Consider the following 27,402-nt stretch of genomic DNA (forward strand, 5'->3'; position numbering starts at 1 on the left):
TCTTGGTGACTAACCTGCTGTGGTAGAGGCAGGGATGTGAGTGACATAAGGGTGGTGGTGGAAGCGCGGTGGGTTGTCGTTGATGTCCGCCACAGTCACGGACACCGTGGCGGAGCTGGATAAGCCCTCGGGCTGCCCGCCGTCGGTGGCCACGACCAGCAGCTGGTAATTAGCGCGGTCTTCCCGGTCCAGCAGGGAGCTGGTGATGATCTGTCCTGTGGCGGGGTTGATGGAGAACTGGCCGTGTCCTCCGGTCAGACTGTAGCTGTGGGAGAGATCAAGAGATACAGAGTCTCAGTGAAGTTTGACGGAACAAGGGACCGAGTTCACTCCGATGATTAATTAAATCTGCATCGGCTTATTTGTGATTCAACGCTCTAAAGTAAAATAAAGCCAAAGCAATACCCTGAGTGTAAAATGTGTGTTATTTCCTCCTAAGTAGAAGGAACAATGTCTTACAAAATGCAGAGAAACACCTTTCCACTACGGCTAATCACTTTTCTCTTATCTCGTTTCCCTTCTAATTGCCAATAGAAATCCCAGTTTTGTTTTTTTTTTTAGTTGGTGCATTAGAAACGCTGAAAAACAAAACTTAACAAAAAACAATCAATAATAGTGCTTCTAAATGAAAAAATGCACCACAGCTGCAAAAATCTGGAGATGTTTTTGTGTCTTAAACTTCAATTTATCTGAATTATTTTGGAAAAAACACTAAGTTTCATCCATGTCTCATTATTCCTGCATGATGATCACCTATTGCAATGAAGTTATTGTCTTATATATGTATTATTTGTCATTTAAGTCGCATTATTTTTCCATTTTCACCCTATGATTTATTATTTTTGCCCCTACATTTGCTTAGACAGCTCTAAACACACTGTGATCTATAGAGGGCACTGTTTCGAGCTTTCACAGAACCAGATTTAATAGAAAAACAGGGAGAAGTATGTTCAATAATGGTCACCATATTGTGCTGGCGTGACATCAAATCAGTGAGTTAACTGACTGAGGCATCCAGCTTCGCATTCTATCAAGTGCAGCCACTGTTTTCTGCTCGGCTGCACAACGAGAGCCTCTGTGGCTCCGGCTGCCTTCTCTCTCTCTCTCTCTCTCTCTCTCTGCCGATGCTGGAGAGCAATACGATCCTTTTTATTCAATTTATCCTCTTCGTTTGGAATTTACATTATCAAACATGGAACTCATAAAGCAAATCTATCAAATAGAATAAAAGTGAATGAAAGAAATCCTTCATAATGTATGGAAGAACGGCAGAAGTGTAGTTAAAATAAGTGTGAGTTTCTGAAATTGTAATTTTAAAAAAGCTAAAGACTGATGGGTTTACATAGAAACTAATCCAAGAAACACTTGGACAATGATCTAACTTTAATAATAATAAAGAAAACGGGGAAAAACGACTGTTGGAAATGCTGACTCATCATTACCAACTAATTGTCACATAAGTGCTGGCGTGCACTGCGATTGCGCCAAAGACTATAAAAGATAACAATTCGGAGGAAGACGTCAAAGTGTTAAAGTTCCAAGTTCGGAACCTCTATCGCCCCCTGTGGACCTGAGTTGACGTAGTTTTCCAGATAGAGAGACGCTCAAAGACGACTCGCTCTACCACTGTGCTACCGTCGGCCATGTGCGGCGTAATCAACACAGTGTGAACTAATTTGCTTTAAATGTAGTCATTTAAAAGTCACGTACTCCATCTTTAAAACTTGGCCCGTCCTTGACCCCACATTCAAACTCAGAGGCAGTGATCTTGGACTGAGGCCGAGGTGGAATCAGGGGTGTATAAATTTCAAAAAAGCAAACAAAGCAAACAATAAAACAAAGCATTCACCCCCCCCTCCAGAGATGGAACAACAAATCACAGGAACAACGTGTGAATGTGGAGAAGATGGAGACGCTGAGCTCTTTAAACGAGCGCTTGCACAACATCAGCAACACTTTAACTGTCCACAGATGCTCGTGATCTCAGCGCTGTCCAGATCCGAGGCAGAGACTCGGGGACTCGCACTTAATGGCTTGTGAGAATCAAAACTAATAAGTGAAGGTAAACTGGTTTCTGGTCTCCATTAAGGTTCCCTCGAACCCCCCCTGGAACCCCTGATGGGCACAACTCGTACTGTCATGGACAATTAAGATCCTCATTACCATGTTTTGGGAAACTGGAGCGCACAGTGGTATCTATCCCCCCCCCGAACGTGTAGCCCGCGGGGGTTACACAGGAGAGAGGCGGGGTCACACTTGAGTCCGGCTCGAGAGGGACCGACCAGAAGCTCTTACAAGCTCCCCCGCGGAGGGCGGGCTGGGAGTGTGAGAGCTGTCGTCCGGCTTGTGAATAGCACGCCAAACAATGACGTCGGGTGTTGACTACGACTCCCGCATTCTCCTACTGAACTGTCATCAATTGCCACAAAAAGCTGGTGTTGAGGTAAAGCGTTTCACTGAAGCTGCTTAAGGCTGGGCCAAGACTCCTCCCCCTCCCCGGGGTCCTGTATCGCCTTGAAAGGGTATTTTCACACCGGGGGATCCAAGCAAACTAGAAGTGACCTGATTACTCACAGTAGCAAGTGGACCAGCACTAAGCGAGACAGATCTAAATAAAAAAAGAATGGCCTAATTAGTCTGATTTTTAATTCATCTGTATTGCAAAGGTTTTTTTTTCTGTACTTTAAAGTAGAATTGAATTTGTTCAAGAAAGTTTTTAAAACCTCATTTTTCACTGATTGCCGTAGCCTGTCATTATTTCGTCGTGAGGCCACCTCATCATTTCTCTTTCCAGGGACAAAAAACGGCACTATGAAAGAGAAAACCTGCGTTTTGTCAGTCGATATTTGAGAGTTTGATGTGGTTCTTTTAAAAAGCCGCGGGGGAAATTCATAGACGTAAACAGTGGCATTTGTTGTGTGTCGCCCCATCTCTCTCGCTCTCCCTCAACTCTGTAATTAAAGCATGAAAACAAGCCTCGCGCACAAGATAATATATGTATGAAAAAAAAGCCACAGAAGTGGGTCACAAGAAAAAGATTAGTACAAAAACAGTAGATTTCAGGAGTGAATTTACCTTATGACACCGTTGACGCCGACGTCCGCGTCCGAGCTGTTGACCAGCAGCACGTCCGAGCCCGTGGGGGCGTCCTCCGTGATGGTGGTGTGGAAGGACGAGGAGGTGAAGACGGGCACGTTGTCGTTGACGTCGTCCACCAGAACCGTCACGGTCCCCGTGCCGCTCAGAGGCGGAGAACCTGGGGGTGGACACAGGGTGAAAGGGTGAGGGTTAGACCATAGGGAGTGGACAGTTTGAGGACAACATGGAAGTGAGTTTGTTTCCAGCACCATCAGTTACTGACAGTCTATGATATAAAATAGAAGCTTTATCTGGAGGTGATGTGTCAGTGACTTCTTGCTTATCTACTAGGATTCACCTTGTGCAGTATAAATCAGGCTCAGGTGATAAAAGCTGTTTATTTTTTGTTCCTGTTATTGAGCAAACTTCAAAAGCGAGTTCAGGGAGAAAAGGAAATGATGACACTTTTTGTTCACATGACGGAGAATCGCCGGTATGTTGCACTTCCACTCGCGATAGTACCGGGTACTTAGTAGCTGCTCTTGCATTGTAGTCCGCTTCCTGCATTTGGTTCGCTTGAAGCGACCCGAGATCCACGTTTTTAGGTGGACCAGAGTTCGGTTGCGCAGTCACACCTCCAAAAGAACCAACCGGACTTTCCGAGCAAACGAACTAGGATTGGATTTAGAAGGAGCTAATGTGAACGCACCCTTAGTTCGTAGTCACACCGAACCCTTTTGAATAAACGTACTCCCCTCCTCGCCTAAGGCGGCGCTGCAGGAAGACAAGAAAAGTGATGAACTTGCTCGTGTATTGGTTAATGCAGGACACCATATTTCTATGAGAGCCTTATGTTTCGGTTGTGTTTACCCCAATGCCCTGTGTTGTAGTTCAGTTGCGCAGTCACACCTCCAAAAAGGAACCGGACTTTTCCGAGCAAACGAACTAGGGTTCGATTGTGCGAACACACCCTTCGTTTTTGCATTTGGACACTGAAGCGACTCCACGCTCCTGTGAAGAAGATTCACTTCACAATATTCCCGCCGCATTTAATTGCAGCAAACCTCTCTCCCGCCACCGGTTTGGGTTTCCGTTGGGCCACCGCTGCCACATCAACACACACGAGTGCAGAACACATCAAAAGGGCTCAATGTCTCTGAAACCCAATCTTTCAGGCGTCCTTCCTGGGGTCCTGAACACACATAGATTTGAATCTCCACAGAGAGAGAGAGGTGTCTATTTTAAGGTGCCGAGCGTGTCTGTGGAATCTGAGTGAGGAGAAGTTCTATTTTCAGCAAATAAAATCTAACCCTTTTTTTTGCTTCTTCCCGGCGCGGGTGACGAAATGAGGCTGGTTGGGGCCCCCTGGGGGCCGGATTTAAATCAATAGCAGATGAAAACATGCCGCAATGCAGAAAAACCTGTGGAGAAAAAAAAGGGATTCAGACATCTGCCGTGCTTGAGCTGCTCTTTATAATCCTGCCTTAAATGGCACATTAAAGGGGCCCCGATCTATATTCCACAAACACAGAGGTTCAGACGTCGTCACGCGGCGTCGCAGTGTGAAATCTGGGGACGTATTCAAAGGTTTTTGGAGACGTGTTTTTGATTTGCTCTTGTTTATGCCGTTCATGAGGAGGGGAAAAAAGATCACCTGAGGATAAAAGTGAGCCGTTTGAAAGACACACCGGTTCCCTCCTGCAGCTCTGTTCAGGAATAGCTGTGAAACACCACAACACTCACACACACATACCCCGAGCTTGTGTACACAGCTGTGGACAACACCAGATGCTTGTCTACCACAGAGGCCTGGATTAATAAAATAAAAATAATAATAATAATTATTATTATAAGAAAAAAACATTTCCCTCTAAGTCCAAACATGGAAAATGTGAGAAACGAGGATGTTGAGGGTCAGAGGAGGAAGCCGCGGCTCTGTTCCTCCGCCAGCACAGATTATCTTCCATATATGAGGAAAATCTGCTCGTCTTTGGTGCCAGATATTCTCATTTGAATTTCTGATGAATTATCCTCACTCTGACCGCTGTCTCCTGTGATGATACGCAGGAGATAAGATAAGTAAAATGTACCTTTTATTGATCTCCTATAGAGAAACTTTAGACAGAGTAATTTGGCTCCAGAGAGCGACAGGTCTCAGACAACGATGTTCCCATTCATGTCACATGACAACATCTCGTATTCACTGTATATCTAGGACCACATACTGAAGTGACACACATCTGAATCGAAAATCGGAATTGGCGATCCGATTTCGGCGTCCACAAAGTCTTCTGTTTGTTGCAATCTACAGTATCACCAATAGGTGTCACTAATTCTTACATAGTGGACTCTTAAATGTTCCTATGAACTATAAGAAGCACGTAAATCCAGTATAAAACCCTGTGTCCGGTATACGCTGTCAGCCAAAGATGCAAAGATAAGTTCCATGAATAGTTCAAGGACTACGCAACTCGTTCTGGGTATCAGTCATGTTCCATTATAGTACCTCCTCAAAGTGGGTGGGGTCAAAACTGACGTGGCGCTCTTGCCGGGTTCATAAATATGGCGGGTTTGATTCTCGCGTCGGACGTCGCGTCGGACTTCTATCGTACTTTAGTTTTTACGTTGACAGTGATTCTCCGTGCTTATAGTCGATGGTTTTAAGTCGGTATGTCACATGACGTGGAAGCTTTTAAAAAGTTATTTATTTATTTTTATTTATTTATTATTATTATTATTTTTATTATTTATTTTTTATTTTTTTCTATAGAAAAAATAAATAATAATACTTTATACTGGGTCGAAATTTAAATGAAATTCCAAAAGTTCCAGAGAGGGAAGAAAAATGAGTTTTCCACCTTCTGAAGTGTCCTTGAGCAAGAAGTAAAATCCCCCCGCCGCTGTAATCTGCTGACACAAACCTGTGACCCCCTCATGGTCAACAAAGATCAACAAACTGAAGGAACTCTGTGGGGTCCCACCCCCCACTCCCACACCACAGTGGCTGCGCTCAGGTTTTCTCAGATTCCTCGCAGAAAATGCCATTTGAGAGGGAGTTTACTGTCACATCACTTCACAGGCCCCGGCTCTACGATAATAAACAGTCGTCCGACCTCGAGCGTGTCGTGTATATCCAGGTTTTCTGGTCAGAACAGAAGTGGCTGTAATGTTCAGGATAAACACAGCTGAATTCCAGAAGCGAAAATAAATGACACAAACAGACAGCAACAGTAAACAATGTTGTTTTTTAATCCCCCCGCACAAAAAAAGCTCCAGAAACCATACCGCAAAATGAGTAATGTCCTCTGCAGAAGACTTCTTTTTCAAGGAACGCCGTGTTTATAACCAAATATAGGCAGGGTTTCACATTTTGAGGTGAGCCTGTATTTCCACCTTTTAGCAAATATTTAAGATTCAGATTCAGACGAATTAGCGGCGGCAGAAAACACAATCGGAGCAGGGAGCATAAACTTGTGGTCGCATTAACCTAACAGCGTCTCATCACGGGGTTCGGTTGTGTAATCAGAGGACCACAACATGTGGCCCAGATCCCAGACGAGTGCAGTCAGCGGGATTTTCTTCATCGACGCACTACCTGATTGCGGCGCAACTTCAGCGAATTGACGTCAGGTTGTGATTTGGACACGGTTGCCACGGCAACAGCCCCTCCTCCTCCTCCTCCTCCTCCTCCTGCAGCAGCTGATCCTCTTAAAATTGAGGTGTCACTTCACTGCTGCCGGGCAGAAGAAGAAGAGTCGCTGATAAGTGGCTTTGCTCAAGTCCGAGTGACGGAAAACACGGGCAACACTTTACATAACAACACGGTAATCATTGTGTATTCCAGCGATATCATGGCAATTAGAAGCGGCCTCTGATTACAGTTATTATTGTCTGTCTTCCGCCCCAGAGGATCACATTCTGAGGAGAGAGAACGCGATTTGAGAAGACTTTGATATATTAGGAAAGAAAGAAAGAAAGAAACGATGTTTAATGTCGTTATACAAGAGAAATTGGAGGCAGGATCAGCGTCTCCAGAAAGGACCAACGTGACTGAATGTCAGTCTTGTATAAAGTAAACTTAAAGGGATATTTGTAACTTACCAGAAAATTATTTTGGTAGAAGTAAAAGTCTTAAAGTATGACATTTACTCAACTTAAGTATCAAAATCATAATTTTCTGAAAAGTTTTAGAAGTTAAAGTATTAAAAAAGTTCAATTCCTGGCTCTGCTAAGTCTACGTGTCCTCAAGCAAAGACACTTAACCCCAGCGTGTGAACAGGTAAAAACTGTAGTGTTAATACAGACCATAATACCAACTCTTTGTCGTAACAAAGGGAGTTAGAGGAAATGCCGTGGAGTTAAAAGATGTGAGAAATATAAATAAAGTAAAATACAGGTACGTGAGTTTTGTACTTCAGTACAGTAAAAAAAAGTTCCCGAGAATCCAACCCAGCACCTTCTTGCTGTGAGGCAACAGTGTTAACCGCCACTAACTGTACACGCAGAACATTTCAGAGGCATTGTTTCTCCACAGAGAGCGGAAGCAACACGTCGAGCCCAGTGTGTGTGTGTGTGTTTGTACTTACTCTGACATAAACCCTGACCTTGTACGGACCGGTAGTCCCTAATGGAGACCAAAACCTGGTCCCTGATGAGGCAGAACCTCATTTCTGAGTCTCTAATTAAAAGTTGTGAATTGTGGTGAGGAAAAGATTAAGTTTAGGCAAAGTGAAAGCAGTTTCCTAACACAGGAAGTGACGTCACAGCCTGTTTACTGCCTTGGGAAAGCGAACATCCTCCTCTACCTTTGACCATGGGTTACTCTGACCTGCTAATCCAGAGTAAGACCTTAACCCCCGCTCCTTGGACACCTCTCAGTTTAAATGCCATACCTGCACGAGTAAGAGAAACTATCCGAGGAGACTTTCTGTGCACAGAATTCAACTCTTTTTTGGGGAAAGGAGTGACTCAAGAGGAGAGGAATGCTCTCCAACAGTGCTGAGAGATGCCATCATCGTCTTAGCTGGAATCTGGCAAACGCCAAAGTGTGTGTGTGTGTGTGTGTGGAGGGGGGGGGGGGGGGGGGGGGGGGTGTCAGGGTCGATGATTTAGACAAATGCAGCAGGGGGGGGGGCGGGCGCTCGTGTCACCTCGAGGAAGACGGGATGGAATGGATGCCTAAATCTGGAAATGCACAATTTTGGCACACGGCTCCACGACACATGACTTCATGTTGCCGTGGAAAGAGAGCGGGTGGAAATTTGCAGCAGGAAGTCGGCTGCCTACCGGCGGCTGCCATGCACCCGCGGTCAGAGAGGAATTTTTTCCACTGGTAGATCCCATCCCCAGATACTTTACTCTTTCTCTTTTTTTATGCCACACTTCTCTTCTCTACTTTTCATCTTTATATTTCAAGTTTGATTGTTTCTTATTGTGTGCGTTGTGTCATGGGGTCAGTTCCTGACTTTTATTTTGTTAAAGTTTCAGGAGGCTGCCTGGTTGGTCGGCGCCAGGGGGGCGGAGCTTCTGAGCCACTCACCTGCATCTCATCTCCTCGTTTTATTCTTGTTATTTTAGACTCTGGTTTCTGGATCCACAGTCGCCAGTACCAACACTATCACTGTGATACCCGCTGCTAGTACTTTTGTTCCTAATTACCTGTTTTTCTTCCTTTGGCTTGATATTGTTTTGTTCTTGTACATAAATCAGTTTCTTCTTTTTCCAAAATCTGCTCATTTTGTCAGTTTATCTATTGCAATCATCACACCGCTCTTTTTTTTTTACTCTTACACTTTTGGTGCTTTTGCATTTGCCTGCCAACACACTTTGTGTTATTATCATTACTATCATTATTGTTATGTATTCCAGTGTCAGTGTGTTTGCATTGCTGCCACCAGTACGCCCCTGAGGAGCCGTGTGATCAGTAATCCACTTGTTTGCCAAAACAGATAAGGCAATCAAGGCACTACCTCACCTCGGTTTTGAAGTTTGTGCCGCACGAGCGTAATCTCATTTCAGCCGGGTTAATCTGAGGTCACTCAGGGAAGCAGATCGCCCAAGACCTGGGTGGTGTGATTACAGCCTCACACCAGCGCCGTTCCCCGACAGCATTCTTCACAACTCGAGATAAACACCGGAAAACTGTGTAGACGTCGTTTCTTTACGTCCAATTTTCACCGCCGTTATAATCACACGCAGGGGAAATGGGGGTTTGGGTCCAGAGGAGAAGCATGTTCCCTCAATCAGTAAAGAAAATAGTTGAACCTTGTGGTACTCTGTTTCCATGAGGTGGTTTTTTTTCACCCCAGAGAGTCGTGCCGTGAGCCTGAGCTCTGAAGTGGTATGGTTACCATAAAGAGTAAGTCCGAGCTAAGTCCCGGTGATAACGCTGTCTCCTGGACTGATGGTTTCCTCCGCGGGGGGAAGACCTCAGCCCGATGGTATTCAGATAACCGCTTTTATCCCACCAGTGGGCCGCTGCGCCGTAGGATCAAGTGGAGAGGCGCTGGCGTCGGAGCACCTCGTCTCATACAGAGCCGGCTAAATCCACCACGGAGAGCTCGGAGCGCTCTGAGGATTCCTCCCTCGAAACACGGTTAGCACTTCATTAAACACATTCCTGTCACATGTGCTGGTGCAGAGCGATAGGACCTGGTATTTACGTCCATCCTGAATCAATCCGGTCGCGTGCAGATGGCACCGAGTACAGATCCGATCACAGAAACCACTATCAGAGGTGGTTTTTCGGACACATTGCTGCATAAACCCAGTCCATCCTCGGGACAGGACGCAAGCTGAAGTCGCCGGATCCGCGGCAGTTCTAGTTATCGTGGCTTTATATGTAGATTTATCAGCCTCTGTCACACGATTCCTTTTTTTTGATAGTAAAAGGCTTAATTCATGTTACAGCAGTGTAAGTATTGCAGTGTATAGCTTTTCACACGCACAGTGACAGCAGTAAAACACACATAAATACCCAGAACCTGGCTAGGGCGTATGTTTAGTGCCGTAAAGCGGTACTTTTTTCTAGCAGTACTTGTTTCTTGCAAGGCTCCATACTTTGCTCCACCTCCTGATTCTGAGGACTCCGGGTCGGAGGCCCTGATCTTGCAAGGCTGGTTTTCCCGCTAACAGACAGTAGGGGGAGTGGAGACAGCCCCCAACAAGACATTTAACCATCACAAAGACTCTGAAGCTCCGCTTTAATGCCACGAGTGAACAGTCACTGAGTCCGGATGTTAATACCAGATCCGAGACCCCGCAGTAACACCCCAAAAACGTATCAGTAGCATCCGAACGGACGAGCTTCCCCAGAGACAAACCTGGACATCTGCCGCCTCCTGCTCTGCACTTAGCATGAACACAGACAGTTTCCTCTCTAAGCCTCTCAGAACCCACAGAGCATTGTCTGCTGTGGACATATGTTCGGGTCTAAGCACCTTATTAGTGTCCATTACCAGTGCACAAATCACATGAACCTGCAGGAAGGTGCCACGGCCATACTCTGTGAACAGGAGGGGGGTGCAAATACACGTGTTAATGATGATTAAGCCGCGTGTTTTCTGATTGCCGCAGCTGCTGCGAGGAAACAGCAGCGCAGCACCTATGTCCTGGGAAAAGGCGGCGAGGTGTTACTCAGTCTAAGCCCCCGCTAAGAAGCAGGTTTGAGTGTCTGTGCTGACACAAGAGATTATCTCGTCTCCTCGGTTGTGTACACAATTGATCGGGGGGGGCTTCGTTAAAAGCAGGAACCGAGCTTCACACAGGAAACGGACAAAGACGGGAACGACCTGGGAAGTTCAGGACAAGTTGACTTAGGGGAAGACGGATGAATGTGCAAATTCATGAGACGGCCCATCTGTAGCCCGTAGCTTAAGGCTAAACGGTTCATTACGGTTTATGGACTGCAGCTAGATTGTGCTCTTAAGAGACGGCGTAAATAAAACACCATTACTCAGGGGGGGCGAGCGGGGGGGGAATTGGCCTCGGCTGAAGCGAAATTGACATTTTTCTGCCTCTGAGAACCTGTTGCTTTGCGACAAAGCTTCTTTTAATGCGACCCCTGTGAATGCCCCCCATCCCCGGGCGGCGAGGGATGCGAGCTGCGCCGCCGCCGCCGCGCCGTTTGCCAACTATAACCCAGCAAAGCGAGGTTTTCTCACCGCTAACAAGCGACACAGTGAAAGAAAGATGCCACCCCGCGTGTAAAAGGGAGGAGGAGGGGAATCCTTTGAATAATAATATTAATGATGACAATCTCAGGAGTTATTTATGGAGTGCTGCATATAAATGCTTTTGCATAATTTCATCCCCATATGTGAGAGCGGTGGTTTAGCCGTTTGCGGCCAGGCAAGGAAAACTTATCGACAGACGAGAAGTGCTGCTTTTTTTTTTTTCTTTCCTCCAGCTCGTGGCCAAAATGTAATGAAGTGACTTGTTTTTTTTTAGTGTGGGTTTTTATGACAATGGTGCTTTTATTGTTGAATCCCATTTAGCATCTGTGCACGGTCCGGTAGCTGTTTTCTTATTTAAGGCGACGGAGAAATACTGAGAGCCGGAGTACACAATACAAGTCTATAATGTTCATGCTGAGGTTGAATAAATGTGAAATATGACTTTGGAGAACGTGTTTAAGGGTGAACGCGTCGAAAATGAGCTTTGGCGAAAAACACTTTCTCTGCTAACGCTGGTCCTCGGAGGAACAGAAAGCGAATAAACATCATTAAAAAGTGGAACTCACCAGGGCCCAACCCGCCCCCCCAACAAAAAAAACAACCCATTACTTTACCAGAGCTATTTACACAAACATCCAGATCCAGCAATTGTTAAAGGGTGTACCAGCGAGTGCAAGACCGCATTGTTACTGCAGAGTTTTTAAAGAGCTGATCCAGAATGTTCCTGCTCCGTTAAAGTTCATTTGAGGAACCTGATATTTTATTTGGCCACGTCTCGTGTTGCCACTCTAGACTTCAGAAGAAGCCCATTAAGAGGTTGTTGTGGCAAGTACTGGACGGCGATGATGTAGACGATGCCCGGGCCATTTTAACACATGTGTTATCAGTGTTTCCCTATTTTCGTTTGACTTATTTGACATAAATGGATAGATTTGCTGAGGGTGTTTTGACGTAAAATGGCACTTTAAGATCCATTTGTGTCCACATGAGCATTACAGCTTCTTTTAAAGGTGAAGTTGATGCTCTCGTCTGTTTTCAGAAAGAAACAACAATGGTGGAAACAAGGATTTTTGTTTTGAGGCCGATGACAGGGTTATTTTTGTTGGAACTCGCCGTTCGTTGCTGTTGTGGCCAACGAGAGCCGACTGTGGGAAACTGTGTCTCCATTTCTGCTTGTTCAGACTGAAACTCAGCACTGGCATTTTTTTACACACATTCAAACGGTAAGAGCGTTTCAAACCTCTCTGTTCTTCTCTGGGATATAAATGTGGATGACAAAGTTTATCCACAGCTGACGTTGCCTTAAACCGCAGGGTCTACACATGCACCAGGTCCATGGGAGCCATTTTAGGAGAATAAAAGATGCCGTTTAAATAGGCCTGGTCATTAAAGTTCTTTATCTGCTAAGCGGTCGTTTACCCCCCACGAATGCTGCTGCCCCTCACCCACCGGGCAAAAAGGACCGTATATACGAGTGGGACACTATGGAGCGATGTGCCGGAGAGACGTGAAAGACATGGGATGGGAACTATCAAACAAACTAGTTTATCTCCTCTAATTAGCTGAAAATGCTAAGGCAGTGTTTTTCGACAATAGTGCTCCTGTTTTCTTAGCTAATTTATTTATTTAACTCTCAATTTTTCACTGGTTTTGGTCAATTTGAAGTAGCGCGCAACAATTTTGATCATTTTTATTATTCTCATTTTCATTGTTTAAAATGATGAGAGGGTGCAGATCTGTGACCAACAAAGATGCTCTCGTCTTCGTGTGAAGAGCAAGACCATAATTCCTCTAAAAGTGATATTTTCACACACAATTTGGCTTTATCGCATGAAAATTGCAGCAGGCTGTATTGCAATTTCGCTAAAATTTCAATGAACTGTTCAATATAAACCCATTTTGCCCAAAAACAGATAAATAAGATATAATAATAAGATAATTAAATAAATATCTTGTGTAAATGTAGGGAATGTAAATGTAAACATACAAATCTATATATGAAAGGTCCACTTTTTAATAAAAAAAACGACGCACGATACTTTCTGGTACCAGTGGAGGAGCCATTTGTTTGTTCTTCTACACACTGCTCCTTTAACTTGAAGACTTATTTGGTCCCAATTCCAAATGTTTTTGAGCAAAATTGACTTTTACGGATGAGGACACCAGAATAAATGCTATCTAACTATGATAATTAATGCCAGAGCGAAGTTAAACGGGGCAAAAGTGTCCCCCGGTGTCTTCGTATAATTCAAAAATGTCAAACACTAAACAAAAGGAGAAGCGTTTCGATAAAGGAAGCACTGCTAACAGACATTCTGGTGTTTCATCGGCTGCAGATACCCGCAGTTGCCCTGCTGAAATCTGCACAGAGTTATGTTTCCTACAACCACGCATGACCGCTGCTGAAAGCCATTCCAGCAAACACAGGCTTGGCAAGAGCATTTTATTGTGCAACTCTGTTGGAGATCTCATTGTTTTACATTCTTCCGAGCATGCAGGCATAACTTGGATGATGCTAAGCAGCGGCTCAGGAATCAGATTTGCCCCGGAGCCGATCCAGATGTTGGACGAACAGTGAGATCGGCCGGTTGGGGTGAAATCGCAGACCCCCAGTTATCTTCCTGTATCTGCAACAGCTAAAGTGACCTCAGAACAACTGCAAACAACTTTCCATAAACACAAACAGAGAGAGAAAAGCAGAAAAATCCACACGTTTGGTTTTCAGCTCTAAGTTTCCTCTCTCAAAAAGATGAACTTGTAAAAACGACTTGCATGCAGCGTGTATGGAAGCCACATTTTGGAGGAGGACGGAGGATTGGAGGATTGGAGGGTTGGAGGGTTGGAGGGTTGGAGGCTTGGACTTCTGCTCGGCCAAATTCACCAAAAGCCAAAGGCCATTATGAAAAGCCAGCTCTTTTGTTTCCATCGGTTTTGTGACAGATTTCAGTCAGCGCCGCAGAGAGGCTCCCGAATCCCGGCTCAGGCCACATTTAATGACTTTAACTGACACCGAGAATGCTGAAAGACTTCCAGGTGGACGGATGGACAGACGGAGGATGGACGTCCATACGCAGGCAGCTCTGCCTCTGAATGAGAAAGTCAGCCTGTGACTCATTTATGGGAATAGAATCTGCCTTATCTGAGGTCGTATAGCCCTTGTGTTAAAACACTATTTTCCTCCTGTGTTAGGTGTGTTTTTTTGGGAATAGAAGAAGCACGGGAAGATAGAGGCAGGACTCTTTAGCGCGCGGAGATGAATGTCTGCGGTTGTGAAAAATGGGTCATGGTAGACGGCAGCCTCGCAGACATGTCTGCACCATCCACCTTCCACGTTTCCTGCCAGATCGGGCCTGGGAGAACCATTTCCCTGCACTGTCTCAGCCTCAAAAATGTGAGAAAATGCTCCCGGGTAATTTGGCCTGTACTATGATTATGGCTTCTCTTTTTTTTTTTGATATTTTGATATTCTACCCCCAAAAATCCCTCTTTCTGCTCCTTCACCAACATTGTACAGAGATATCCTGTCAAAATATTTTGGAATTGTTGTCAGGGATCTAAATATGGACTCCTCGTCAAGCCTACAAAAAAAAAGGGATCAAATCCTAATTAGTATGTTGGGTAACTTTGTCCATGTGGCGAGGAACCTCTAAACAGTATATGAGGCAAGAAAGCCTTAACAAAATTTGCTTGGGGGGGGTTTCTGCAACTTAAGTGTTTATGATCTGAAAATGTCAAGTTTTTGATTGTTCTGCCACAAAAATGACAAATATCCAAACACACGGTCCCATTTTCAACCATCCATCATAACCATCATCATCGTCGTCGTCGTCGTCATCCCAATTCTCACCGAAAAGCTTGTGCACGGTCAAAAATATACACGGCGCAACAATCGGTCACGTGGCCAGTGCCGGAATGAAACAGAACCACCCTCAGACCGTGACGGCCGTGCCAGAGCAGCTCGGGGGAAACATATACTTAACTGGCACACCATGTGATTTGGCTGCAACGGGGATACGCATGTACTCCTTCAACTGCACATTAAATGGCCTCCATGCAATAACAAGTTAACCTTTTATCTGGCTATAACAAGCGCTACCGCTGTATCCAAATAAACAGAGGATGCTATTGAATCGGACCCGCTGAAAGAAGCTTCTGGGGGAATGAGAATGAAATACAAAAAAACACCCACTATTTTGCAAGCTAAAAACTCCTGGATGTTTGGATTATTGTGCCACACAAAAAGAGCGCTGTGAAATCGAAATGCTGTTTGTTGACATTGCCGTTAGTTTAAGAAAAATATTCTTTTACAAGCTCGGTTTCGCCGGCTGAATACCAAATATGTTTGCCGTAATTCAACTGTGACCACGCAGGGACATATTACAAAGAAACAGCAGATTATGGATGATAAACAACTGATTTTGGAGCACTATAAACAGAAACATAATCCAGAGGAGGAAGCATGAAACTCATCTATTACTTAAAAGGAAAACTGTCAAGCAGCGGTCGCTCCCTGCAGCGGAGAACTCGGTCGTACCTGAGTCGGTGGCTGTGATCAGCAGCACGTATTTCCCCTGAACTTCACGGTCCAGCGTCTGGGTCAGGCTCAGCTGACCGCTGGACGACAGGCTGAACGCGCCCTCGTCATTCCCAACGCTCAGCATGTAGCTCAGCTGGCTGTTGGCACCTTGGTCATCGTCTCTGGCAACGACCTGGAGAAAAGCAGAAACGGGCCTTTAGGGAGATTTTGAGAACCAAATGTTTATTTGGAATAAATGGAACAGGAAAGCTGGTGGGAGCTGCAGTTTTGGCACCGGCGCTGGAAAACGGGGAAATTTTATGCACTGAGCTTGAATACAAATTTGAGATATTTCCAGTGATTTTATTTCCTTTACAGTTCAGGAGTAAATGTACAATTTTGCTAATTGTTTTTCTAAAACCTATGGGCATATAATACATGATTTAGAACCACTTTTCTCTCCACGGAGGCTACTTAAAATGAATTGGAGTACATTTGGCTGGCAATTGTGTTTCATAACTTTGTAATTCTTATTAATAAAAAGTTTAGCAGATATTTTACATAAAATATGTAAGTACATTAATACTATGGCGTTGTTGTGTTAGCATTTAAACTTCTTGAACACAAAAGCCATGCTAGCATGCAACCACAGAATACAGAATGACATTGTTTTGTCATTCTGTATTGTTTTATGGGTAATTATTGATACAGTAATGTTAACTGAGCGGTTAAATCTACAATAATGCAGCATTTGACAGTGTAATATAGTGGAAAATACCATAAAAACAAAACTGACACCACTTTAGCTAACAGCTAGCTACTAGCTTATTTATAGCTAATAAAACACACTTTCTCTCTACTTGTGCTGCGTCTACTGATGGTCTTTTGTAAAGTAAAGTACCTTTAATGTACAGGACTTGTACTTATATTCCATCACTAGAGACAAACCCGTGTTTTTAGGCTCTAAACGTGCATAAAAGTTTACTTTTATGTGTACTGGCCAAATGACTTAGCTGCTAGTTGCTGGATTACAGTCTTTTTTAAAAACTTCATGTCAGGAATTCTGAAAGTTGAGCATTCTTGCGAGGACCAGATTGCTCATTTTACAACCACATAAATTAAACCCTGGTTGGGAGAGACCCAGTCTAACCACCACCCTCACTTAGTCTTTTCACTGAAGCAGCTAAAGGTTTAATTACCATCACGGTGCTCAGGAGCATGATGAAGGTAATTGTCGGGGGAAGGAAGATCATTACTTATTCACTTTGTCTAATCAGACTTTCCCAGGGAATCCACAAAAAAGGGAAACCAGAGCATCACAAATGGTTTCTTACCCCCTTTGGCTGCTTTGGAACTCAAGACCAGACATTCTTTTCACTCACTGTTGTACCCGATGCATTGTGGGCTCCCCAGCCCTTCCTGTCGTGCATGTTACAGACAGGCAGAGCCAGGTTAGCCCACAGATGTGAGCTCTTGTGTGGCAAAACCCGGCCACATCTGCGCCTTTTCCGTCTCCTCCCATAACTGTTCCCTCATTTCCTCAGAAGGTAAGCAAGTGAAAGAAAATGGAACAGCTCCCTCACTGGAAACCAAATGTTTCCATTTTTTTCAGAACTATATATGGCTCATTTAGTCATCAAGGTGGTAGCCATCACAGATCCTAATTGCCTCATCAAGCCTCTTAGCCATGTTCATATTTCACCGAAAAGCCCACAGAGCTCAAATGGTGCAAAGCAAATTGCAGCCACGTATAATTTTCATTTCTGTCAGATATTCGTCATGCCACTTAACAAAATAAGACCGCCGTGCTGAGTGGTTTAGTGTGCAAATACTGCTCTCATACCTGCACTTATTAAGTTAGTATTCCAACAAATTTAGTTAAGGCATTAACCTGTTTGAGGTTTCAGGACTGTCATTCAAACCTATGTCGTGTTCCCACTCGGGACGTCTTGTCTGCGAATGTTAATGACATCCTGACTGCTTCAATTCAACGAAGGCTCGGACAAAAAAAACGGGGAAAACAAACAAACACACTGACCTGCAGGATATTTTTTGGCAGGCTCTCCAGGTTCTCCTGCATGTTGACGGTGTAAGGAGAGAGCTCAAACACAGGCGAACAGTCGTTGACGTCTAGCAGAACTATGTTGACGGTAGCACGGTCCACCCTGGGGCTGCTGCCGCGATCGGCCGCTTGGACCACGAGGGAATAGGATGACCGCGCCTCGCGGTCCAGCTGCTTGGCCACAGAAATCACACCTGTGACCGAATCAATTCTGAAATCAGAGTTGCCGTTGCCTCCCGAGATTGAAAACCGGATCTGGCCGTTGGTGCCCTCGTCCGCATCTGTAGCGAACACCTGGATGACATCTGTGCCCGTCAAGGTGTTCTCCTCAATCTCAATGTCGTAGATGTTTTGCGAGAAGCTCGGCGTGTTGTCATTGACGTCCAGAACCATCATGGTCACTTCCATGGTTGAAGACAGAGGGGGTTCTCCTTTATCTGTGGCCACAACCGTGAGGGTGTAGTTGGAAAACTCCTCCCGGTCCAGCTCCCCAACCAACCGGACGTCTCCATCAACTGTGCCAATGCTGAACTTGTTACCATAGGGTCCTCGCAGCGAATACTCGACGTAACTGTTGGGTCCACTGTCGGCGTCCACCGCCTGGGCGGTGAACACCACCGTGTCCACAGGCGTGTTCTCCTGGATGTAGGTCATCCTCTGCGAGGTGAAGGTCGGCGGGCAGTCGTTGACGTCCAGGAGAATGACCGACACCTGGGCGGTGCTGGTGAAGCGGGTCATGGGAGGCGGGGCCAGGTCGTTGACTGTGATCACCAGGTTGTAGAAGGATTGTGTTTCTCTGTCCAAGGCCTTCTTGGTTTGGAGGACTCCCTCTTTGGTGATGACAAAGTGACTCTGGGAATCACCCGAGGCAATTTTGTAGAGGAGCTGGGCATTAGGGCCTGAAAAACATGCAAAGTGACAAATATATTCTATTAATAATTTGCATGTGTAGGATTCTCTTCACTGGTACTTTCCCTCTTTTGTTATTTCAGCTAATCTGTGGAATGTTTTCTATGATTTGCGACGACCTTGCTTAAAAAAACAACACAGATATCATTGGAGCGGAGGTCAGATGTGGATATGTTTTTTGACAGGAATCCATTGTTCCAGATGCAATTGTTGAATTTGCTGAATGTGTCGGAACGAAGCACCTACATGTGCGTTATCAGCATCCATTTCCACATATTGTACTGTACATGTGGAGCAGCTGGAGGTCTGGCTGCCTCGCTTGTCCTCCAAAGTGGACGGATCCATTCATGCGGCGTGACGGATTGCTATCAAGAGGAACGCCACAGCAGAACTGATAGTGCCATTGTGTCTTTGTGGAAAGCCCCTTACAACTGAGACATTAATTCGAATGACAAGTCAAGTTTGACAGAGCAAAGGAGACACAGTGCACTATCTAACCTTGAAATCGGGCCTAATCCGCACCACTCCACTGGAAGTGGGGGTTCAAATGAGCTTAAATTGAGCGTCTGTAATTCAACTCAACGGGGTATTCATGTGGAAAGCGTCAGCACCTTCCCACACTCCACTGTGTATTTACAGTACACAAGTAATCCCTTATCAAAAAGCTTTAGGCCACGCCGACTCGAGACAGAGTCTGCGGGGGGGTTAAAGGTCACATCTTAGGAAGTGCTAACAATGGCGGTGCGGTGTTTTATTTTGACTGTGGAAAGCAGCAGCAGTATATCTGTGAGGAAGACGCGGACAGCGCAGGGAGAAGCCAGACTCCGGTGGAGAACTAGGCAGCGGATTTCCCAGGAATGTAGGTCAATATGACCACGTTTAGGCCTCGGTGAAGCGGTAATTACAGCGGAGGAAGGAGAGCGGTGGTGACTGTTTCGGATACCACGCGGCTCCTCACAAACACAAAGCCCACCACCCGGAACGCAGAAATAACTCAGGCCACTTAATCATACGCTAAAGATGCTATTTTTCATCAAGTCGCTCAAGCGTGGTGCGACGTAAGAAAAATGAAAAAAAAAAATAAAATAAAATGCAGGGTTTGAGAAGCCTGCTCTGGAACCGACTCTCATAACAAAATGACAGGCCTACATTAAATTAATCTGCTCTGGGTAACTCACGATTGATTTATGCACTATCTGAAAGTAAAGCACGTCCGTGCTCGGCGTTCTCACACAGAGATTTTCCTTAAATATACTGACATCGCTGGGACACGGGACCAGGATTTAACAGCAATTAAGAATGTGATGTATATTCTTTGGCTTAAAGTATAGTGTTTAAAATATGTCCTTAAATTTGAGTTAAGTCAAATCAACAACAGCAGCAGCACATATGGAAGCAAAAAGACTTGTTTTTGGTACGTCCACTTGAGACGTACCATGTCGTCTTGGAGTGGGGGTATCACATATTGTACAGTATCACACAAATTAACTAAATAACCACAGGGGAAAGACAAAAAGGAATACAAACCACATATAATAACGTTAAAACCCGCAAGGAGGTTCAAAAATAGAAAAATAAGTAGAGAATGGACGACGATTAATGCCTTGCTCATGGGGACCACAGCCCTTGACCCAGTCCAGGACTTCGGTCACAAGCCCAGTTCCTTTCCTCTTGGCCATGGGTTGACATGTCTTTAATTTATCTTCTCAACTTTAAAGCTAATATAAGCAATATAATCTTTTGGCTAACTTCCTGTCCATTTCTGCTATTAGCGTGCCATCATTTTAAGGTCCTCTAATGAGCATGTTTGGTGAGGATTCAGGACGATTTATTCCCGAATAAAAAAAGAATAACGTCACGAGCAGAGATCACCACCTCTTTAGCGGAGATCCGGCTCCTGATTGGATTCATTTTTGAGTTGAAGCTAAAACAGCGACATAGGCTACAATTACGTTACTCAATCTTTGTTTTAAAAAAAGGCATCAATCTGCTCTGGATACGCCTGCCATCTACATTACCTCCGTGTTTTAAAGTTGAAAACATTGGTGGCTATGGCTTAGCTACAGTATTGCATGTGGTCTGCAGGCAGCAGCCTTAGCTTTACGATGATTTATGTACGTACCATCATCGGCGTCACTGGCCCCGACAGTGAGGATACTGGACCCGGGCGGCAGACTCTCAGAGACGGACGTGCTGTACACGCTGGTGTTGAAGACGGGCACGTTGTCGTTGACGTCCAGCACGTTGAAGTACACCCTGACCGTGCTGGTCTGCCCTCCGCCGTCCTGAGCCCTCGCTGTGAGAATGTAGTACTGCTGCGTCTCGTAGTCCAGCGGGCGCGTCACGTTGAAGACGCCCGTCACCGGGTTCAAGAGGAACGTCTCGTCCTCGTCGTCCTCCTCCAGCGAGTACGTGACCTCACCGTTTACCCCTGAGTCAGAGTCACTGGCCAGGATCGCCGCCACGATGGAGCCTGCGAGTTGTAACACGGAGAGACGAGAAGTTAGATTTAACTGCCCTACTGAACAAAGTGACTTTAATGTATCCGCAGGGGGTTATTATGGGACTTTATTAATACCAGAGACTCGGGGATTGTGTTGCCAATTGCTAAAATAACAAAAAAAACATTGTATAGGAGCCGGTGGTGTTTTATGTCCCGAGGAAAAAGCTAATTTCAATTCAATTTAAATTTATTGTATATTACCAAACTTCTTTTTCTTACTTTCCCTCTGCCTTGTTATTGAAACAATGAAAGGGATTACGGAGCTTTGCCAGATTTTTGTCAGTATTATTGTAAATCCCGCCGCTTGCCGATAGATTTCCACATAAATCAAATGTCGGTTACTGTCATCTCCACTGATTAAAACCTCAATTTTCCCCGTTGAGTGGATTTGGAAGATCTCTGACAGTCGTAATTCTATGTTTAAAAGACAGTTTAAGGAAAAATGATTCTTGTAAAACAACACAAAGAAGCTGCTCTCAAAGACTTGATGACCTTAACAGAGTCTACTGAGCGCTAAAGCCTTCACGAGCAGACTCTACCTGATGCCATGTCTTCGGGAATATCAAATGAGTACGTAGGGCGGGAGAACTTGGGCGTGTGGTCGTTGATGTCCTTCACGGTGATGTTCAGCCTCATGTCGGACGACTGCTTCCCGTCGTCGGCGCGCACCAGGAGGGAGTATTTCGAGCGCCGCTCCCGATCCAGCTTCTTGGTGGCGATGAGATCGCCGGACTCCGGGTCGATGCGGAAGCTGTCGTCCGCCCCGCTGATGATGGTGTACGTCACAAGAGCGTTGGGACCCTGAGGGAAAGACGGGAAGTAGAACGTTAAAGGAAACACTGTTACCTTAAACCCAATTACATTCCACACTCAAACGTTCTCAGAGCACGAAGACGAGCATCAAAGCAGCCGCGTCTGCATCGGGTGGGAAATCAGATTGCTCAGCACATGTTCTCATGTCACGTCACCTTCCACATCAAACCGCCTTTTATTATCTCGCATGAATGGACCTCTTTCACTCCTCACCTTTCACACAGGGACGCCGCGCATAAAGGGGACGGCTCGGCGACGACAAATCGAATAAATTTTGCCCGCTTAAAGGATCAATAAAGTCAGTGTTTTTACCTCTTATCTCCATATATTTCAGTAATGGAAGTTCAAAATATTTACATATTACAAAATGTTTTACTTTTTTTGACAAGATAGCGGGAAAAAACATTTATGCCACAGAATTGGTGAACATGACATAACAGAACGATAAAATCAAAAATTGCTAACAAAGTCCCCGCTCCACTGGTACGAGAACACGTCCCACGTGACCACCGCAGAGCGAGGCTTCGGAGGGGGGTTAGAGAAAGGCTGACGCCTGAAAGTGATATGACGACTGAATGACTGTGTCGACAGAGCCTGACATTTATATTTGTGCTACAATGAGAGATCAGACGACCGGTCTCGCTGTCGGCGGCTTCTGCCCCCGGGAAAAAAAAAAGAAGCAGCGACTTCAAAAAAAAAAGCTTGCTTCCATTCACTGAGATGAAGCGACAGGCGGCTCTGGTTACAATCGGTTAAGAGACTCTCGTCTGTGATGCTTTTTGATCCCGTCAGGACAAAGACGAGGCTTCTGTAGAGAGAGAGAATCTGTTGCTGTGTCTGCGGATCAACACATGGACTCTCACGGTGGACGATGGCAGTCACGTCATAAAATTAGACTGAATATGTCATTTTATATCAAATGCTGTGAAGCTGATCAATAGAATTTCAGATTTTGACCTTAAAACACAAACAAAATGCCATGAAGTTACAATACGGCCGACTTCTTTTCGTCAGGTTGAAAATTCCCCAAAATGTCCTGAAGAAACTTTACAAGGAGCAACCTTTGGGGGCGCCACAGAGTCGCGGGACTGAGCGTTATGCCACTTTTGCATATTTTTACACGTTTGACCTCCATCTAACAAGTTTCTATGTCTGTTAATTCTCTTAAAAAATACAAACAATGAACCGGAATAATAAAAATAATAATCGCAAGAAGTAACAATAGGTTCCTAGTATTTACTACTTGTTTATACTGCCCCAAGTGGCAAAGAAAAACCCATTTCAGGGTTCTCAGGGTATTTCAGCACATGAAAATGAGTGTAATCTACTGTATTTTCTAGGTTGTACACAAAAATTTCGATCTCATCTAAGGACCCCGCTGTCATCAATCAGACGCTCCAGATCTGGCAATCCCATCAGCCACCTGGGCCACAGTCCGGAAACCCAACACCCGCGGTTTGCCAATTAATTTTCTGATAGGGTTCAAAAGCCAAGCAAGGGTGGGAGGGGGTTAAGGGGGGGGGGTCTGCGCTCCAACACACACACACTTTATGAAATTATGGTTAAGCATTTACACACACATTGTTTTAATGCACTCATTTCTCCTCTGGCCCCCGTCGTTCCACTAAAATATGTAATTAACATCGAGCGGCGCAGACTCGCACACCGACACCGGTTGCCCTCTTGACCTCCACTCCAAGAGTTGGACGACTTTTTACAACTCTCCAAAGACACAATGGCTTGTTAGGGAAGGAAAGAGAGAGAGAGAGAGAGAGAGAGACGACCAATTAAAGTGCAGCGTTCCAGGGAGCAGAGTGTACCAGACTGCAGCAGCAGACGGAAACTCATTTAGCAGATGAGTGGGGCTTTTTTTCTGGGAGCGCGCAGTTCCTATGAGAAGTGAGAGAGGTGTGAAGCAGACAGGCGAGGGAGCGAGGGAGCGAGCTTCCTGTACGCAGAGGGCGAGCGAGCCAATCCCAACACAGACTCCCGAAAAAAACAAGCCATTACAAGTGAGTCACTTTATTAGGTACAGGACGCACGTTTTGACGTTTTCTGCATGAATTTGTGGTTATTTTCTGCCATTTTTGCTCCAGAATTTGGAACGCTGAGACTTCTCGCCGAGTTTTTCCGAGTTAAAACGTTCAAATTATACATTCAAAGATGCTTTCTGATTTGATAGGCTTGCTTCACGTCCCAAACTTTTTTAACGTCAAAACGATTTTGCCTCAAATCAAATTTTCACTAAACCCAATATCCCAGATGTGAAATATGGGGCTCATGAACGTGGCCAATGGCAAATTTGAGCATGTTGAATATAAACTGTGTATTATTTGTTGGATTCAGATGGAAAAAAAATATCTACATTACAGTCACAGAGCAGAAAATGCAGCGGAATGAGCACAAATTGTGTGCGACAGATTCCACATTCGGATGCCATGTGATCGGCCGACTGTATTCTTATGCAGTTGAACAGGTGTGCCTAATAAAGTGGCTCCTAAAACAGGTCAGACTCGCAAGTATTTCTTTTAAACGAGGCGAGAAACATTTTCTTTGGACAAAAGACCCAATTTTTACCCGTTTTTGGGCCAGGTGGAATTGCAGCCGAAAAAACCGGATGCGTGGAAACAGCGTTTGAATCCCTCCTTTTACATGAATCCCACATGTAGCGTTGCTAAAGTGCACGGGATCGCTGTGATGTCTGAATCCGAGGGCCCGTCAGCTGGCTGACAGCTTGCAGTCTTGGCTGCTCCACGCCGCCTCACACATGTGGGCTCCCTCCAATACGTTCCGTACGATCGGTGTCAGCGCAGCTTAAGCTTCCTGCGTAAGGATGTGGGCACAGACTCGTATCTGGCTCCGAGTAAAAGCTGCAATGAAACGCAGGCTTCTATTTTGCAAACCTATTCATGGCAGCGCCGCAGATTTTGGGAGTAAACATCCCTCCAGAATCTGTCGTTCCTGAAAGACTCAAGTGATTAACATCAGAATCTGGGCCTCGATGTGGTCATTTTGGAAAAATCGACATCCTTATTTTGTATCTGCAAATAAAAATAATGTCTAATTTTCAAGAGGGAGAAGGGAGAGCCTCGAGTTCCGCTTCACAGACCGCAGCTTTGTGAGGGGAAAAAGTGACCGACGGCAGCGTTTGATTTTCATACCATATGTGAAACCTTTTCAAGATCAAAGCTCGAGGGTTCGGTGCTTAAAACAATTAAATCGTGTCCCGAAAATCCCTCCGCTGTGGAGACTGACCCGTCTCCAGGTCTGAGATTTGCACTCAATTTGCAGTTTTCGGTTCTGTGCGAGTTTTCTCACATTGGAAAAAGCGCAGAGACGGGGGTTTAGGCAACAGCTGTGGCCTCCTAAGTTAACATCAAATGTGAGTGCGTACTCCTCCGGTCTAATCCTTCTCTCTGAGTTCTTTGGCGTGGGTGAGGGACCGCAGAAGGTGGGGATGCAGAGCCAGGGCCTGCCATTTTTCTCACTGCAGGATTTAATGTCCTGTGTAAAAAGCAGCGAAAGATGGAGCTCTTTACTAATGCGGTGTGATGCTAGTGATGTAACGTGAACCGTTATGGACTGTGGACGGAGCAGCAACAGAATCAATCACTGACCACCGAGCTGTGAGCCGTGTGACACCAGCGGCCTCAGCATGAGTGCGTGTGTCTCAGCTTACATCAACACACGAGATAGAAAATGACACTTCTGATTTGAAAGTGTGATGTCTTCAGATGTTTTCTTGAAGTACTGAGACACATATTTAGCTCCAGAAACTTGGAAACTGAAGTTCTCACTCTCCTGCACCAAAGCCCATAGAGAAAATGAGCGTTTTTAGCTCATGGGGACACAGGGGCTGCTGGTAGACCACTGCCTTCTTTGGTAAGTTTGTGTCACTTAGGTTAATCCAAACACAGGATTTTAGACACTGAATTTATCAGATAACAAATTTGAATTTATGAATTAAGGGAGAAGTGGATTGACAATTCCAATGCGCTGGGTTTGTAAAATTGTGTGTTTTCTCAATGGGGTTTGGTGCAGAGGAGCGAGTGGTTTACAAAGCAACACAAACCTCAGTTTACAGCCGGGAAAGACAATCTAATGCTCCAATCTAATGTCTTAATCTGTCCTGGATTTAAGCAGGTGTATATTTTATCAGATGATTCTTTAATTAACTTATGGTAATATGGTAATTAAATGACCATTAGCATAAATAATGTGTTTTTCTCATCAATTTCGACTGGTTTGTTCAACTTTCTGCTGGATTCTATTCAATCTTAAAAGAAATGTAGTTGAAAACATGGATTCTACTCATTCCCTCACTCTTTTATGATAACTTTTCACGTTTACACATTTGAATCTATAGTGTAGAGATTCCTGCTCTGCGGGAACAAAAAAAGAGCATAAGAGCATATTTTTAATTCAAATCGCTCCCGGGTCGACTTCTCTGAGAGCAGCGGAGTGGAAAACTGGCACAGAGACATACAAAAACACAGAAGCTTCACCTCATCTGCATCCGTGGCTGTTAGCTGCATTATCTTGAAGCCGTCGCCGACGTTCTCCTCGATGGTCACGTCGAGAATGTCGTTGGGGAAGATGGGCGGGTTGTCGTTGACGTCCTGCAGCGTGATTTCCACCTGCAGAGGAGGAGGAGGAAGAGTAAACACCACAGTTTCCGTTAGAGCGCCGCCAAACTGGGCCCTGCTACAGCTGTTAAGGAGCAGAAAATGAGTGGAAAGTTAGCATTCTCTGATCCCACAGAGGCTTAAAAGGGGAAGAAACTGTTAAATGTCGTCTAGTTTTGACTCAAAAGGTCGTTTATTTAGATCAAATACCAGCACTTCAAGGTCAAATCACAGAAATTACACACACTTTTTGTTAAGTTTAAGGTTAAGATCCTTTTTTGATCCACATGAGGGAAATTCGGGTGATACAAGAACACAAACTGGTGCCCCGGTTGATTCCATGCGGCCCACCGCTCAACATTAACTTATAATGAAGTTATATAATGAAGTCATTTTAAATTTCAACAAAATCAACCAAATCTGTTGTTAATACCTGTTGATACCCTCTTTTAACATGCCGTAAATTGTAAATAACTGCCAGATATTGAAAGTTTTAAGTATCCTTTAAGAAAATGAGCAAAAACACTTACATTTTCCGGCCTATATAAGATTAAAATAAGCAAAAATTGACATTTTGAAGCTTCAAAATGGGATTTAATCTGTGATATAATCTCAGTAGCTCTAGTTTGTCGTGATGGTGGCTAACTGTAGCCGAGCGTGCAATAACAGAGTCGGTGCCGCAGATCGCTGTGCTGTGGTGCGTCTATGGTCGACCTCATATA

At 44.9% G+C, this 27,402-nt stretch overlaps 1 protein-coding gene across 1 annotated transcript in view; it reads right to left on the reverse strand.

Annotated features, from left to right (window-relative positions):
• Positions 1-27,136, reverse strand: part of fat4 (FAT atypical cadherin 4) — a 49,239-nt gene extending 22,103 nt beyond the window's left edge. The window contains exons 1-8 of the mRNA XM_058650534.1: positions 27,114-27,136; positions 26,561-26,765; positions 21,782-22,043; positions 20,862-21,212; positions 17,807-18,729; positions 15,787-15,961; positions 3,076-3,256; positions 15-265 (exon numbers count right to left, since the gene is read on the reverse strand). Coding sequence (XP_058506517.1) covers positions 15-265; positions 3,076-3,256; positions 15,787-15,961; positions 17,807-18,729; positions 20,862-21,212; positions 21,782-22,043; positions 26,561-26,765; positions 27,114-27,136 — 2,371 coding nt within the window. The remainder of the gene's footprint in view (positions 1-14; positions 266-3,075; positions 3,257-15,786; positions 15,962-17,806; positions 18,730-20,861; positions 21,213-21,781; positions 22,044-26,560; positions 26,766-27,113) is intronic.
• Positions 27,137-27,402: the final 266 nt, after the last annotated feature.

The sequence above is a fragment of the Solea solea genome, chromosome 14, assembly GCF_958295425.1.
Source record: "Solea solea chromosome 14, fSolSol10.1, whole genome shotgun sequence".
NCBI classification, from domain to species: Eukaryota; Metazoa; Chordata; class Actinopteri; order Pleuronectiformes; family Soleidae; genus Solea; species Solea solea.